We start from the raw sequence: 14393 nt of genomic DNA on the forward strand, positions 1-14393 counted from the left end.
CGATCCCAGCATGAGACCACGTAAAAGCCGCTCCTCCGTCGGTGTCCCTTTGACTATACACTTATGTTCTATTTGCAGGATTACAGTCATGGAATCAAGCTCCCGACTCCACTCGCAGGTGCTTTCACGGCGTTCTCTGGACAGCGTAAACGCGGCGCGCATGAGGGCCTATCGCTTTCGACCCCGCCCTACCTCCGCGCACACGCCGCGTTCTGTCACTGCGTCGTGCAAATGTCAGTGTCCAGGGCGACGACGGCGTACTAGCGTCAACTGTACACCACTGGACATAGGGCATCATACCAGTGGAGGCACTCGACGTGCTGATACGTCTATGTCGACAGAAGGCAAACTCATGACATTCCACGTATCACCGACCGGATGCATACGATTAATTATATAACAGCACCCTAAACGTCAGAATCGAGAAACCCAACACTGGTCCAACGGCACTGAGAAGTCCACCCTACTTCTCCGCGACGAGGGCTGAACCACAACTATAACAGAACTGATGACGCGAAACGCACCCGCCGGGACAGACCATGGTGAGCTCCTCAGTCTCGAGGGCGGGTTTCACCGTGGGTGGGCTCACGCCGAACGCCCCGCGCGTGGTTTGAGGTACCAGCGCGGCGTGAAGGAGCCTGGTGACTATCTCCGCCGAGCCATCCGGAAGGCGACCCTTTTCTAGCTCGCCAACGTAGAACGCAATGCGAGATTTCACGGATTCGTGGTGAATCCATGCATGCAGGTACTTCTCTTCCTCCTTCTTGACCGCGGGGTATCTGGCTCAGCGTGATCAGAGCGCTGAGCTAACTCATGGTCTGCTTCATTATCTACTCACAGTGAAGTGAAGTTTGAGAAGACCTCCGGCAATATATTCTTCATAGTCAGCTTTTTCATGATCGCATTCAAAGCAACCCTTTCGAGTGAAGCGATGCCATACTGCGATATCCCGGTCAGTATCACCAGCTGTACCAGTAATAGAGAGAATGTTCAGGACGCTCACTTTCTCTGCCAAACGATACATGGATTTGGGCGAGCACTGTGCCGAGGGGATCCCTCCTGGCTTCGGCGCTGTAGCCGGGGGCTCATTCTGAGTTTCAGACTTTAGGGATGCGAACTGTAGCGACGCTTGTCCGAAGTATGCGTAGATTATAAACGCCTGCCATCTGAAAGGAAGGAACACAGGGTTGTGATAAAGAATCAGGCATCAGAAGCGCGAGCTTACGTCTTGTATGCGATGTCGTCGAGGAAGACCACACGCCCTAATCTCGTCTGACGTATTCCGTCTGGGCGGGCGAGCTCGCTCGAGCTAGGACGTGCCTGTTCTCCGCTGGGATGGTCTTCGGGGTGTTTGGCGAGGTTCACTTGCGGTTCTTCTTTCCTGCCCTCATTAGCTACAGGCGACGCTAGTGCTGGGACCTGCGAGCTGACATGAGCTACTATGACTTAACGTACAAATGAAAGATAAAGTATATACCCTAGTAGACTGTGCGTCTCCGTTGGTTGGATGCAATCTTTCGTGGGTATCTTCTAAGTTGGCTTGGGTATCATCCTCTTCGAAGTCGCTGTCGGACGTGTACCCGTATTCTTCAGTGAAGGAAGGGTGGCCTGAGGGATACGAATCGTCCAGATTTGTAACACGGCTCTCGGCAAAGCCGTCGCTGGGGTCAGCGGACACTAGCGCTAGTACGCGACAGTCGAGTTCAGTTTGCACGACGTTCCAGATATCATCTAGCCAATCCGAACGCACCATTGCTGGAGGGAGACAGGACCCGCTGGAGCAGCGCATTGTTCGCAAGAAGCGGCATGGGCCCATATGCCCGCGACCTATCTGAAGTCCGTCGCGAGAAAGCGTAGTATTTGACGTCTTCGAATGGCTGACCAGTCGTGCTCGCAACCAAGACGGCCTTCAAGGTAAGATCTCGACCTGGCGGGTCCGGTACAGATTTCAGATTTCTCAATGACTTTGGGGTGGACAGTGATCCCATTTCCAGCCGGGCAGTGTAGATATGCAGCGACTGGGGAGGGGGCTCAGAGCACGAGGGAGTGAGAGACGGACAGCTATGCAGCCGGACCCTATCGATGGATTCTAAACGAGGAGTCATATCTGCATACGAAGCAAAGGACATGCGACACCCACGTTGTACCTCACGGCGTGTGATCTTCCTCCCCCCTCGAGAAGATAATTTTTGTTTGCAGGCTAGGATAGACACAGGCAGACTGCGGGTTACTTGGTCAATGTCGACATAAGGCAAAGACATGACGCTCCACGTACCACTAACTGAGACTGTTGCCCGTGCATACAATTCGATTATAATACAGAACAGTAAATGTCCAAAAGTATACAGCAGGACGCCGGCATGCGAATAAACGTAAGGGAGAGCGCCCTTTCGTACGTTCGTGTTGCAGCCATCATATCCGTCAGTCCATACGCGCATTTGGGTTCTATCACCAACGATACTCATCCCGTTCCATCTGAGCCTGGCCATACTCGGGCAGCACAGTCGGATCTGCGTCTTCCTTGAACTTGTAGCGCACTGCAAACCGTCTAAGTCAGTGCCCGCCCCGATGACGCCCGAAACGCAGAATGGATACTCACGGAAGACATGCTCGCCCGCATCGTACGCATACCCAAACGCCTTCTCATCATGCGCCGCCCGCTTCGGCCAACACTGCTCGTGTTCGTCCCAATCATCGTCGCTATCCTCCCCCTCATCCTCCTCATCGTCCATATCATCGTCCTCGCCATCTTCCCTGCGCACCCGGGGCTCCAGCGGAGTCTGATACGCCCACGGGGCGATGCGCGCCCCGCGGTAGTCGTACGTGTTCCCATGGCGGTCCATGTACTCGTTCTCCGTGCCCGCATACAGCGTCGTGTGGCGCGCGTCCCACGTGAGCGTGCGCACGGCGGTGTTCCCCGTCGCGAGCTCGTACACGAGCGCGCGGGCGCGGACGTCCCACGTCATGACGTTCTGGTAGTGGTCGCCTCCAGTGAACACGGCTGCAGCAAAAACGCGCGTCAGACAATGTATCAATGAAGACGGCGACACGGGGGGAAACATACTAGGAATGCCGTCCGGATGGACGAACTCCACCGCCACGCAGAACTCATGGGACCTCCCCGAGTCGATCGTCATGACGGGCAGCGGGTGCCGCACGTCGTACAGCCGCGCATACCCGTCCGCGCACCCAGTCAGGAACACGTTCGCGTCCCCGGCGCTCGTCGAGAACGCGGTCACGTTCCCGCCATGCCCCAGGAAGCGCGCCGCGATCTTGCCGCCCGCCTCCAGGTCAAGCGCGTAGCTCCCGTACTTCTTCGACTTCTCTGAGCTCTCTGCACTAAGCATGTGTCCCGTAGGGGCGTGGTGGTGCCACACCGCGGGCCTCAGGCCCGTCTGCGCGAATGCGACGGTCGTGCTGGGCTTGCTCCCCGTCGAGCGCTCGATCTCGTCGTTGTCGTGGTCGCGCCACACGCCATCGAGGTTGAGCTTCCGGCCGACACGCCGCCCGCCCTCGTGCGTCGCGAGCCCGTCGACATTCCAGATGGCGGCCCCACCCCTGCCCGCCCGCACGATACGCCCGCCCGGAAGAACGGCGACGGGCCCGTCGTACCCGTCGCTGTCCATCGTGTGCACGTTCGTGCCCCGCGCGGGCGTCCAGCCGCCGAACGCGACGTCGCCGCCCCACGCGAAGGTCTTGATGCGGTCCGAGTCCGCGATGAGCGCGAGCCGGTGCGTATTGTCCATCGCGATGTCGTGCGCGACGTCGGCGAGCCCGGGCTCGAGCGCCATGCGGCGGAACCCGCCGTAGGAGCGGATCTCCTCCCCGTCCTCATCCTGGTCGTCGTCTGCGTTTGCAGCAGCCGGTTCATCCAACCGCCTGCGCCGACGAGCGCGAGCGCAGAGCAGTCTGCCGAGATCGCAGCGGAGACGGGGGTCGTAACGTTGTCTGCCGCGACCTCGCAGCGCGCCTGGTAGATTGTGCGCGCGAGCGGGGTGGCATCCGTGGCGGACGACGTGATACCGTCGCGGAACCGCGACAGCCGGGTGGTTTTGGGGTGAGGGTGAGGGCTCTCCGGCCACGGCTTAGGCCGCTGGGCATCGATTGCCGCTTCGAACGCAGCTAATGGTGAAGTTTTGAGTTACATTTAGGGAATTGCAAGTGTGAAACGCACGGTTTGGGGGACCGAGGGCATGGATGAGATGTTTCGCCTCGTCATATAGCGCTAGAACGTCCATAGACATCTGCTTCCCACCTATGTACACGGTGCGAAAGTTAGTATTTACAATGATATCGCGCAAAAATACGACGTACCAGGTAGGTTGATCACGCGGGAGTCCTTCATGAGCTCACTGTCGAGGCAGTGCGCATACGAAGGGAGAAAATCGTAGTCGCCTTGGGTTCCGTAGGCCCAGTTGACGGCTTCGTCGAAGATCTCTGCCGCCCTTTCGATGATCTGCGGCAGGTCGGGCGCATTCGCGTTTTCTGCTTTATGCACGATTGAGGCCATCTTCTTGAGCAGCTCCAGGAAAACTTTGTGGTCTTCATAGTCTTTTTCGCCGATGTGCCGCGCAAGCCGGTCCAAGTGCTGTAGGTAGCGCATGTGGACGAAGAACCGGATACGGAGAGTTTTGAGGAGGGTTAAGAAGAGGACTTGTAGCGTTTACTGGGCTGACGATAGTCAAATTAGTCTTCCTCGTCCGCTGTTCGCAGACACCATAGCATTTGAACAAGCTCTATCACTCACTGCTTTCCTAGCCCCGAGCGAACACCGTTCAATGGATGCCTACCCGAAGACGAGCTTTGCGCGTGGGTATTCTCCGAAGTAGCGTTTTAATCGTAGTGGCAAGTCTATGTCAAGAGCACTAGTGAGACGCGTGAAGGAGCGAAGCCTTCGAGAGGACTAGCGACTGGTTAATGGGGCGCTAACGCGTCAGTCACAGCGTGATGCGACGCGTCAAGACGCGTGGCATAGAGCGCTAAGGAGATCGTGCGCAGCGGAAACGAGCGCTTTGTTGGGTTACTCGGAACTCCCAACTATCCTCGAGGACGTAGTGCACAAGGGGCTGATCGACTCACCTGGAAGCCAGCCTGCGCCGGCATGTCGCTAGCTAACCATTTCCTCTGCTTCTTTCTCTATCACTATCAGACTGTGGCCACAAGCCTTGACACTGGCACTATGGTTTGAACGATAATGGTGTTACGCAACTTGCTTGCATCCAGCAGAACCTCGCTCTGGACAGCCATTGTTATATTTGCTGCCACTGCCGCGAATGGTTCTATGGTGGCGTCCCCCCTCCTCGAGTTCCCATCGACATCCGCCTTGCCCGAGACTCAACGTCAGCGCCCGGCGGGCCGAACACGTCCATCCTTGCGCTCGCAAGTACGTCCTTTCACTCGTGATCGAAGTTGTGCATTCACGAGCCTGACTAATATCGTAGATGCCCCGAACGATCGAGGAGTGGTTTCCTCTAGGTGGCGACGGAAGATCGGGCGACCCGCCTGTGGCAAGGACTGCGGGACTTCTTCAAGGAGCGTGGGTACACTCTGTGGCGCCCTATTGACCTGACCTACGTAGGGCCGCCGCGATACTCAAAGTCCACCTGTAATGACTTTGCCTTCACGCCCCTGCATCTCGGATGGCGAGAGGGCAGTCATTTTAAGTTACTCTCGGAAATAGACTGTCCAGTGGGTGCTCAATTTGCGGTGATAGCACCTCAGACATTGGCTATGCTTCCCAGAACGCGATTCTGCGTGCAGTACGAGCGGTAGATGGCCGGGATGTGATAATTCACATTATATGTGTTGGCTTTGAGGGACAGAGCCAACTAGAAGTACTCAAGTACATGGCGCGGGGGCCTTGCAGCCAAGCGACCCCAAACCATGTTATCCCGCTCTTCGAGCTCTTCGAACTGGAAGACATCACTTTCGGGATATTCTCCAGGGTTGGGATCAGCATGATGGACGCATGGCTCGTGGGCCGCGAACTCGGTGGGCGATGTTATCGACATGGTGCTGCAGTGCCTAGAGGTACGCTCCGGATGACATAGCGCATCGCACTTTTGCTGATGGGTTTGGTCATGAAGGCGCTCGCCTTTTTGCACAGCATGAAGGTCGCCCATCGAGTATGTTCGTCACATTGCAGCAGCGTTTCTGCACGATCACTCACTCCTCCTATCAGGACGCGTTCAAAGACAACTTCCTCGTCCAGTGGCACCCGGGATCTCTCGCCACCAACCAACGCGCGACATCGCGCCCCCGCGTCTTGCTCACTTTGTTCGTCCAGACAAGTTGACGTAGATGCGATGCACAGGGGATAACCATGATGCTGAACGATCCAGGGGACCTGCAGCGCTTCAAGTGCAAAGATAGACAGCATTTGGCAGGGCGTACTAGCCTCGTAGCCTATGTGATGGCGGGCAGAGCTTGAATTCAGGGCACTGGGCACGGTGTCCGGTCAATCGGGGTGGGTGCTATTCTGACGAATTTGGACTGCTGCTCACAATCGTAAATCAACATCCAGGTTGGGCTTAGGTGACCTGTGCTATAGACACATGATGGTTCCTGGAAACCACACTCCCCACTATATCGAACGAGTTACGTTCATTTAATCTAGCCCTGTCACGCATAGCCTGCTGCAGGACATGTCTCATCGGGGGCAGTGTACGACGCACATAAGCTCTGGCACGTCTTACACCGCTAGTTCTTCCCGAGCAACGGATTAGGTTCTGTCTTGGTGAGTAAAGTTTCGATTCGGAGCCATGTGCGGTCCTCAGGGTGCTACTTCAAGCTCTTTCGCGCACAGTGGCTCCGTTGTCCCTCGCAAATTCCCCGTTACCCCCCTCGCACCTCTGCTATGAGCCGGGTATGGGAGATCTACGCTCAACGTCTCGCTTCCCCGGATTGGGGCCGCCCAATGTGGTTTCCGGAGCCTTCCGACCAGTTCGGAGCAGTACACGTTGGCGACGTCGGTTACCTATACGAAGGCCGCTTTCAGTTCCTCTTCAACAGCATGGACCCAGCGGGCAACCCCCGCAATGTGCGCGGAGAGCCTCACGGCTACACGCCCTTCCAACTTCCGCTCAACGCATTTGACCACCAGACTATTCCACCCACAACGCTGATGAGCACGGGACTCCAGACAATAAATGCGAGTATAACGGGCGGCATTGAGTAAGTCCCTTATTTCCCACCTGCATATTTGACAGTGGCATGCGACTGATCTATCATATAGCTCCCAAACTTTACCGCAAGCCAGCGTTTCGGGTGGGACCCAGTACAGCTGCACCGAAGGAAGCGGAGCCCTGCTCATATTGAAGCAACCGGGACACAGGGAGAGCCTCAACGTCAACTGCGAGTCTGCCATCCAGGAATACATTTTACAGCATATGGCGAGCTGGCATACCTTCGCGAAGGAAAAGTTGGGTACCAAGGCCCCGAAGGAGGCCGAAATCATTTTTGTCTCCGGCTGCACCATGACGACTGTCTGGGCGGAGGCGGTATACGAAACCAAGGCCTCGCGCGGAGAACTGCGCGTCTCCACCAGCGGACTTTTCCCTTTCAAACTCTCGTTCTCACTGGGCAAATCCAAACACCAGTCAACCCTCCACGAGCGCCGCGGTCCCCCAAAGCGTGTGTTTGCCATTCCCTGGGTATCTACAGTGATCTCTGCGCTGCTGTCAACCGTATGGAAAGCGGATCAGTGCATTTTCATGAATTATTACACTATGAAGAGGCCGTTTTTCGTACCAAAGGTGATGCGTGCCACGGCGGGGCCACACGAGCTGCCGGATGACGACCCCTCGGGTGGCGATTCAACTGCCCCTGTGGCCGAGATTCCTTCGTCTGCGGACGAATGGGCGCACCACAACGCAGACCGGCCTGAGGTTAGGCATCAAAAACACGGTCGTACAGGGAGGGGCGCTGATGCTGTATACTCTCCTTCCAATTAGCGTGGGTGTATCGTGGAGCAAATCATGGACTACATACTTCAAGTGCGTCTTCATCCCGCCGCCCTCCTCGTGCGGTACGGTGTCTCTTACCCCCTTCTATAGCATTCAGACGCGAACGTAGCGTTTGCATCGGATCGAGATGTAGCCATGTTCTATAAAATTCAAGTACGTCGCCTTAGCCTCTTTCAGCATTTTCCTAGCTTGACAAATTCACGAACTACAGAGCGCGACAGAATCTCATCAGCAGGACGTCAAGAACGTACTTCGGAGATCAGGAGTGAAGGTTGTCGTGAAGAACGGCAGTATGTGTCTAGTCCTTTACCTCCGGTGTTGTACACGTGCTCATGTTACTGCGGACAAGTCGGCGTTCTTTCTGAAAACAAATCAGTGACGCCAGACGCGCACGGTGCTCTGGAAGGGAATCCTACCGACGATGCGAACGTTATTCCTGAGCTCAGGGAACCAGACGCCGCTTCCGCATCATCTACCTCCGGTACCTCTGCAGGGTCGTCCCCCATGTCTGACGCCAGTGCTTCATCCCGGGTGGAGGACCCGTTGCTTTCTACGCACAAGAATACTTTGCAAAGTATGTATGATTATTGCATGATTGGAAGTGAAAGACTGCTCATGCTGACTTGTTACGTCCAAATCGGCGATAATAGACCAACGTATTGTACAACCTGGCAATAAGCTCCGACGACTCACAACCAGATTACTCGGGAATATGAAGAGAGCAAACCACCGCAGGAGATCCCTCTGATGAGTTATGTGCTTACACCGACTGAAATCACGTTTGGTACGTCGCGCCGACACGCCTACCGTAATTACCATCTGACCGACCCGGCCGCTATAGTCAATGATATTGGGTGGGGCCCAGGCTCCTTCCAGGAACTATGTTACTTACGTTCACGATCCGGGAAGTGATACTTACGACGGACCGCACACTACGGAATCTACTCGCATTGTGGTTTATCATTCAAAGTGGTTGTAATAGCTGGCATGCATATAGTATCGTTATAATTAGGATGTACAGCCAGTGGTTCACATAGACGTAGATCTAGATAGAAGGACTGTATACCAGGACGTACCCGTTCCAGACGCTTACTCGTCCACCCGCTTTGTCAAATAATCTATACACGGTCCTCTTGTAGCTTGTACCGGACCGAGACCTCTTCATCAAAGCAGTCAAGCAGACGCACGACAGGTCTATACGGCCTGTGGCAAATTCACGGGCTGCACAGCATGAACGTCGCCCATCGAGTACGTTCTTCAAGTTCCGAGCCTCGTCAAACAGACTATACACGTACCCGACCGGTGCCCACTCATCCATGCATTCAGGCGGAAGCACGATAATATATACAACGCCAGGGTCGTCGCCCCTGCGTATGTTACAGTACAATGTTACTACATCATAGTACAGATTACAAGAAATACCACAGCCTGACGCTAGCAAACGAGAGGAAAGTCAGGAACGGCGCTTTGCCTCGCGCAGTGATATTGCAGCTTGTGTGTTCTTGAATGAGCCAGAGCCAGAGGTGCGCATACCTGCGTCGAGTCCATCCGTTCACCAACCCCCGGCATATCCATACTCCTCCCGAGCCTGGCCATACTCAGGCAACACCGTCGGGTCCGCGTCCTCCTTGAACCGGTAGCGCACTGCATACATCCGCCGTGCTCAGTGATCGCGTCCAAAATACCTAAAATGTAGATAAGGCACTCACGAAAGACATGATCCCCCGCGTCGTACGCGTACCCGAACGCCTTCTCGTCATGCGGCGCCCGCTTCGGCCAGCAGTGTTCGCCATCCGATTCCTCCGCGCTGTCGTACCCGTCCGCCCCCGCCTCACCGCCCGCGTCCGCGTCCGCCTCACCACGCTCCCCAGGGTGCCGCTCCGCCCACCGCGGGATGTGCGCGCCGCGATAGTCATACGTTCCCCCGAGGCGGTCCCTGTAGTCGCACTCCGTGCCCGCATACAGTGTCGCGCGGCGGTCGTCCCACGCGAGCGTGTGCACGGCGGTGTTCCCCGTCGAAAGCTCGTACACGAGCGCGCGCGCGCGGATGTCCCACGTCTTGATGCTCTGGGAACGGCAGCCCCCTGTGAAAATGGCTACAAAGAGAACACATGTTAGCAGAGGAGTATCGGTGAGAGATGTTGGGAGCGGAAGCACGTACTGGGAATCCCATCCGGGTGGACGAGCGCCGCGGCCTCGCAGAACTCGCTTGATTTGCCCGAATCGATCGTCATGACCGGGAGCGGGTGCCGCACGTCATACAAACGCGCATACCCGTCCGCGCACGCCGTCAAGAACGCATTCGCATCCCCAGTGCTCGTCGAAAAATCGTTCACGTTCCCCCCATGGCCCAGAAAACGCGACGCGATCTTCCCGCCCGCCTCCAAGTCGAGCGCGTAGCACCCATACTTCTCCGACCTGTGCGAGTTCTCCGCGCTCAGTAGGTGCCCGCTCGGCGCGTGCAGATGCCACCCCGCGGGAGTGAGGCCCTTCTGGGCGAACTTGACAGTCGTGCTCGGGGCACTGCCCGTCGACCGCTCGATCTCGCCGCCGTCGTCGCGCCATGAGTCCTCGACCTTGAACTTCCCGCGTCCGACACGCCGCCCGCCGCGGTGCGTCTCGAGCGTGCTGAGGTTCCAGAGCGCCGCGCCGCCCTTGCCGGCGCGCACGATGCGGCCGCCTGGGAGCACGGCGATGGGGCCCTCGTACTTCTTGCTGTTCATGGTGTGCACATTGTCGCCGCGAGCGGGTGTCCAGCCGCCGAACGCGACGTCGCCTCCCCATGAGAAGGTCTTGATGCGGTGTGTGTCGGCGATCAGCGCGAGCCTGTTTGGGGTATCGACCGCGACCTGGTATGCGACCTCGGACAGGCCGGGCTCGAGCGCCATGTAGCGGAACCCAGAGTCAGAGGAGCAGATCCTTGCCCCGGCGTCATCGTCATCATCGTCATCTTCATCCTCGTAGTCGTCGTCATCTTCATCATCATTGTCCTCAACCCCGTCACTGACCTGCTCATCATCCTCCGCGTCATCCTCTCTGTCAACTCGAACAGTACCCGGAGTCTGTTCATCCAGGAGGAATATGCTCAACATAGGATCACGGTCTTTATACCCGCCTGCACCGATGAGCGCGAGCGCAGAGGCATCGGCAGCGATCGCGGCGGAGACGGGGCACGAGATGGGTTCCGCCGCAACCTCGCAGCGCGCCTGATAGATCGTACGAGCCAGTGGAGAGGCATCCGTAACGGATGTCGTGATGCCCTCGCGGAACCGTGAGAGACGGGTGGTCTTGGGGTGAGGATGAGGGGTATCTGGCCACGCCTTTGGCCGCTGGGAATTGATCAATCCGGGGAGTGGATCTGGGAGCGTTGTAAGGGCAGAATGTAGGGTGTTGTAACTGGGATACTTACTGAAGCCACCGAGCATCGAGGAGAGTAAGCCTGTCATCGTTTCGAGGACAGGTAAGATCTCAGTAGGTATTTCGCCAACCCCTGTGATCGCTTAGCATCAGCACCTATATGTATCATAGGGGGGAAAGACGTACAGGGTAGGGTAATAACATGGGAGTCCTTTAATAGCGGACTCTCCGACGAGTCTGCGAACGAAGGGAGATAGTCGAATCCGCCGTCAAGAGAGTAAGCCCAGTAGACAGCCTCGTCGAACATCTCTGCGGCCTTTTCGACAATCTCCGGTAGGTCAGGTGCGTGCGCGTTGTCGGCCTCGCGAACGACTGCGATGATGCGTTTCAGTAGCTTGATGAAAGCTTCATGTTCGTCATTCGCTCCCTGGCCTACATCTACCGAAAGCCGCTCCAGGCGCTCCAGGTAGGATGGCATGGTACAAGGAGTCGCGGTACTCAGTGAGAAGTGGTTGTTGGATGAGAAGAGCCTTTGTCTTCAGAACTCCTCTAGAAAAAACGCGTAAGCAACAACCCGATTCTCCTTGTAGGCGTTCACTCCGCGGCAGTGGGAGGTGAGGCCGAAAACCTCGACTGACCGGTGAGCTGACGTCGACTACTCAGTGGCTCTTGAACCTTTGATACACACCGAGGGTGTTGACGCGCACCGAGCGTTTCTGCGGGGGCAGTAGGAGACTCCTGTGGGGGAAAGATCAAGGTAGGTCGAAGAAGTGCTGTTGGGGATTTACTACTGCTTTTGTGCGAGTCAGTTGATGCGACACATCTCTTTGTTCTCTTAACGCGGTATCTTCTAGACCACTTCTAGACTAAGACTATCTTTCTCTCTGGAGCCACCGGCGCTTCGGGCGCTTCGGGTATGAGGCTTGCGGGTTGCCAACACCAAGTACCGCAAGCACGGGAGTGACCAGCCCCCAGCGCAATCATCTCGAACGCGAAGGTCAACTTCCTTCGTGCGTTAATATTACAGCCTTTATGTTCATCAAGTTTCAGCGAGTCTTGCAGGTACGCACACCTGTGTCGTCCGTCCTCTCACCAACCACCGCGTTCCATGTAGACCTGACCGTACCGAGGAACAACTGTCGGATCCGCATCTTCCTTGAACTGGTAGCGCACTGCAAGAATCGCCCCTGATCAGTTCATGTCGGGTTGGAAACGCAGACACATGACTCACGAAAGACGTGCTCGCCTGCATCGTACGCATACCCGAAAGCCTTCTCGTTGTGCGCCGCCTTCTTCGGCCAGAAGTGCTCATCATCCGACTCCTCCGCGCTATCGTAGTCGTCGTCGTCCATCTCGTAGTCCTCGTCTCCTTCACCTGGTGGCGTGTGCTCAGGCTCGGGAGGGTCCCTGGCCCAGCGGGGGAGGTGCGCGCCACGGTAGCCGCGCGTGTTTCCGCGGTAGTCCATGTACTCGCACTCCGTCCCCGCATACAACGTAGAGCGGCGGTCGTCCCACGTGAGCGTGTGCACGGCGGTGTTCCCCGTCGCGAGCTCGTACACGAGCGCGTGCGCACGGATGTCCCACATCTTGACGTTCTGGCTCTGGCCGCCTCCGGTGAAAACGGCTACACAGAGAACCGCCGTCAGAGGGGTTTACTGGCAAACTCTAATGACAAAACGACGTACCTGGAATACCGTCCGGGTGGACGAGCGCCGCTCCCCTGCATAACTCGCGTCCCTCGCGTTCCTCGCCGTACCCACTCGAGCCTACCGTCGCCACCGGCTTCGGGTGACGTACATCGTACAAACGCGCGTACCCGTCCGCACACGCGGTCACGAACATATTGGCGTCCCCAGCGCTCGTCGAGAACGCGTTGACGTTTCCACCGTAGCGACCCTCAAAACTGATTGTGATCTTCCCGCCCCCCTCCAGGTCGAGCAGGTAGCACCCGCCACCCCCAGAACAGAGCATATATCCGGTCGGCGTGTGCAACTGCCACACCGAAGGTGAGTAGCCTGCCTCCGCAAACGCGACGGTCGTGGAAGGGGGACTGCCTGTGGAACGTTCCGTCCCGCTCCCGCCGTCGTCACGGCACGAGTCCTCGAAGGTGATTTTCACGCTACCAGGACCAACGCGCCTGCCGCCCTGGTGCGTCTCGAGTGTGTCGAGGTCCCAGACCGCCACTCCGGCAGAGCCAGCGCGCGCGATGCGACCGCCGGGGAGTGCGGCGACGGGTCCGCTGTACTTGCCGCTGTTCATGGTGTGCACATTGGCGCCGCGAGGGGGCGTCCAGCCGCCGAACGCGACGTCGCTGCTCCATGCGAACGACTTGATGCGAGTTTTATCGGCGATGAGCGCGAGCTTGTGCGCGGTATCCACCGCCACTTCGTCGCCGTCCTCGAGACCGGGATCGAGTGCCATGTAGCGAAATCCACCTGAGTCGCTGATACTCTGCCCTTTCTTGCCGTTTTCATCGGCGCCTTTCTGTTCGTCGAGGAAGTAAATGGTGAGGTTAGAGTTGCCGTTACTGCACCCGCCTGCACCAACGACTGCGAGCGTAGAGGCATCGGTGGAGATCGCGGCGGAGAGGGGACACGCCACGGTGTCTGCTGCCACTTCACAGCGTGCCTGGTAGATCGTGCGTGCGAGCGGGGTCGCGTCTGTAGCGGAGGTCGTGATGCTCTCGCGGAACAGGGATAGGCGAGTAGTCTTGGGGTGAGGATGGACGGTGTCCGGCCACTCCTTCGGCTGCTGCTCATCGTGCTCCGCATCGAATCCAGCTAAGAGCATTATAAGCACGCATAGAGGGCACTAAAGCTGTAGCACGCACAGTTTCCAACGTTGCGCCGGTTCATCTTCCCTCTCCCTGTACACAGATTGCGAAAGTAAGCATCCGCATATACCGCACAATAAGCGATGTACCAAGTATGGCGATAACAAGGACGCGTTTTTTGGATTCTACGAAAGAAAATCGTCAGAAAAAAACACGCCAGGACAGTCGCTCGCCCACGTCCCAGCCTGCGACCAGGCCGTGGGGGTAGGGCCAAAAAAACGACTCACCAGTATGTCGAC

General features: G+C 57.2%; 5 protein-coding genes across 5 annotated transcripts; 2 read left to right on the plus strand and 3 right to left on the minus strand.

Annotated features, from left to right (window-relative positions):
* Positions 1 to 463: 463 nt before the first annotated feature.
* On the minus strand, positions 464 to 4603 carry TRAVEDRAFT_20895 (uncharacterized protein; the record flags this gene model as incomplete). Its single annotated transcript, XM_008040846.1, has 14 exons — positions 464 to 494; positions 525 to 779; positions 839 to 966; positions 1004 to 1166; positions 1226 to 1419; positions 1478 to 1683; positions 1751 to 1927; positions 2276 to 2287; positions 2457 to 2537; positions 2600 to 3001; positions 3065 to 3847; positions 3877 to 4122; positions 4175 to 4255; positions 4315 to 4603. 14 exons carry the CDS (start codon positions 4601 to 4603, stop codon positions 464 to 466), a joined length of 3048 nt encoding a protein of 1015 aa, XP_008039037.1.
* Positions 4604 to 6009: 1406 nt separating this feature from the next.
* On the plus strand, positions 6010 to 6295 carry TRAVEDRAFT_48261 (uncharacterized protein; the record flags this gene model as incomplete). The annotated part of the gene is made up of 3 exons (XM_008041074.1): positions 6010 to 6030; positions 6087 to 6125; positions 6182 to 6295. The coding sequence occupies 3 exons, from the start codon at positions 6010 to 6012 to the stop codon at positions 6293 to 6295; spliced, it is 174 nt and encodes a 57-aa protein (XP_008039265.1).
* Positions 6296 to 6856: 561 nt separating this feature from the next.
* Positions 6857 to 8876, plus strand: TRAVEDRAFT_20896 (uncharacterized protein; the record flags this gene model as incomplete). Its single annotated transcript, XM_008040847.1, has 7 exons — positions 6857 to 7173; positions 7235 to 7886; positions 8055 to 8117; positions 8176 to 8254; positions 8341 to 8538; positions 8644 to 8748; positions 8806 to 8876. The coding sequence occupies 7 exons, from the start codon at positions 6857 to 6859 to the stop codon at positions 8874 to 8876; spliced, it is 1485 nt and encodes a 494-aa protein (XP_008039038.1).
* Positions 8877 to 9299: 423 nt separating this feature from the next.
* Positions 9300 to 12022, minus strand: TRAVEDRAFT_65149 (uncharacterized protein). Its single transcript, XM_008041292.1, has 6 exons — positions 11960 to 12022; positions 11508 to 11870; positions 11374 to 11454; positions 10126 to 11322; positions 9674 to 10060; positions 9300 to 9608 (listed from the first exon to the last, which is right to left on the minus strand). The coding sequence occupies exons 2-6, from the start codon at positions 11797 to 11799 to the stop codon at positions 9517 to 9519; spliced, it is 2049 nt and encodes a 682-aa protein (XP_008039483.1). The 5' UTR covers positions 11800 to 11870; positions 11960 to 12022; the 3' UTR covers positions 9300 to 9516.
* A 388-nt stretch (positions 12023 to 12410) lies between these two features.
* Positions 12411 to 14176, minus strand: TRAVEDRAFT_48264 (uncharacterized protein; the record flags this gene model as incomplete). Its single annotated transcript, XM_008041075.1, has 4 exons — positions 12411 to 12493; positions 12553 to 12945; positions 13007 to 14101; positions 14152 to 14176. The coding sequence occupies 4 exons, from the start codon at positions 14174 to 14176 to the stop codon at positions 12411 to 12413; spliced, it is 1596 nt and encodes a 531-aa protein (XP_008039266.1).
* Positions 14177 to 14393: the final 217 nt, after the last annotated feature.

Source organism: Trametes versicolor (assembly GCF_000271585.1).
Source record: "Trametes versicolor FP-101664 SS1 unplaced genomic scaffold TRAVEscaffold_7, whole genome shotgun sequence".
Classification (NCBI taxonomy): domain Eukaryota; kingdom Fungi; phylum Basidiomycota; class Agaricomycetes; order Polyporales; family Polyporaceae; genus Trametes; species Trametes versicolor.

What these genes read in the sequence shown, in the direction of transcription:
- TRAVEDRAFT_65149 (XM_008041292.1), bottom strand. Translation starts at nt 11,799, where the DNA reads ATGCCATCCTACCTGGAGCGCCTGGAGCGGCTTTCGGTAGATGTAGGC. An exon ending in CCATGTTATTACCCTACCCT is followed by an intron (nt 11,455 to 11,507) that starts GTACGTCTTTCC and finishes AAGCGATCACAG; the next exon opens with GGGTTGGCGAAATACCTACT. An exon ending in CTCGATGCTCGGTGGCTTCA is followed by an intron (nt 11,323 to 11,373) that starts GTAAGTATCCCA and finishes CAACGCTCCCAG; the next exon opens with ATCCACTCCCCGGATTGATC.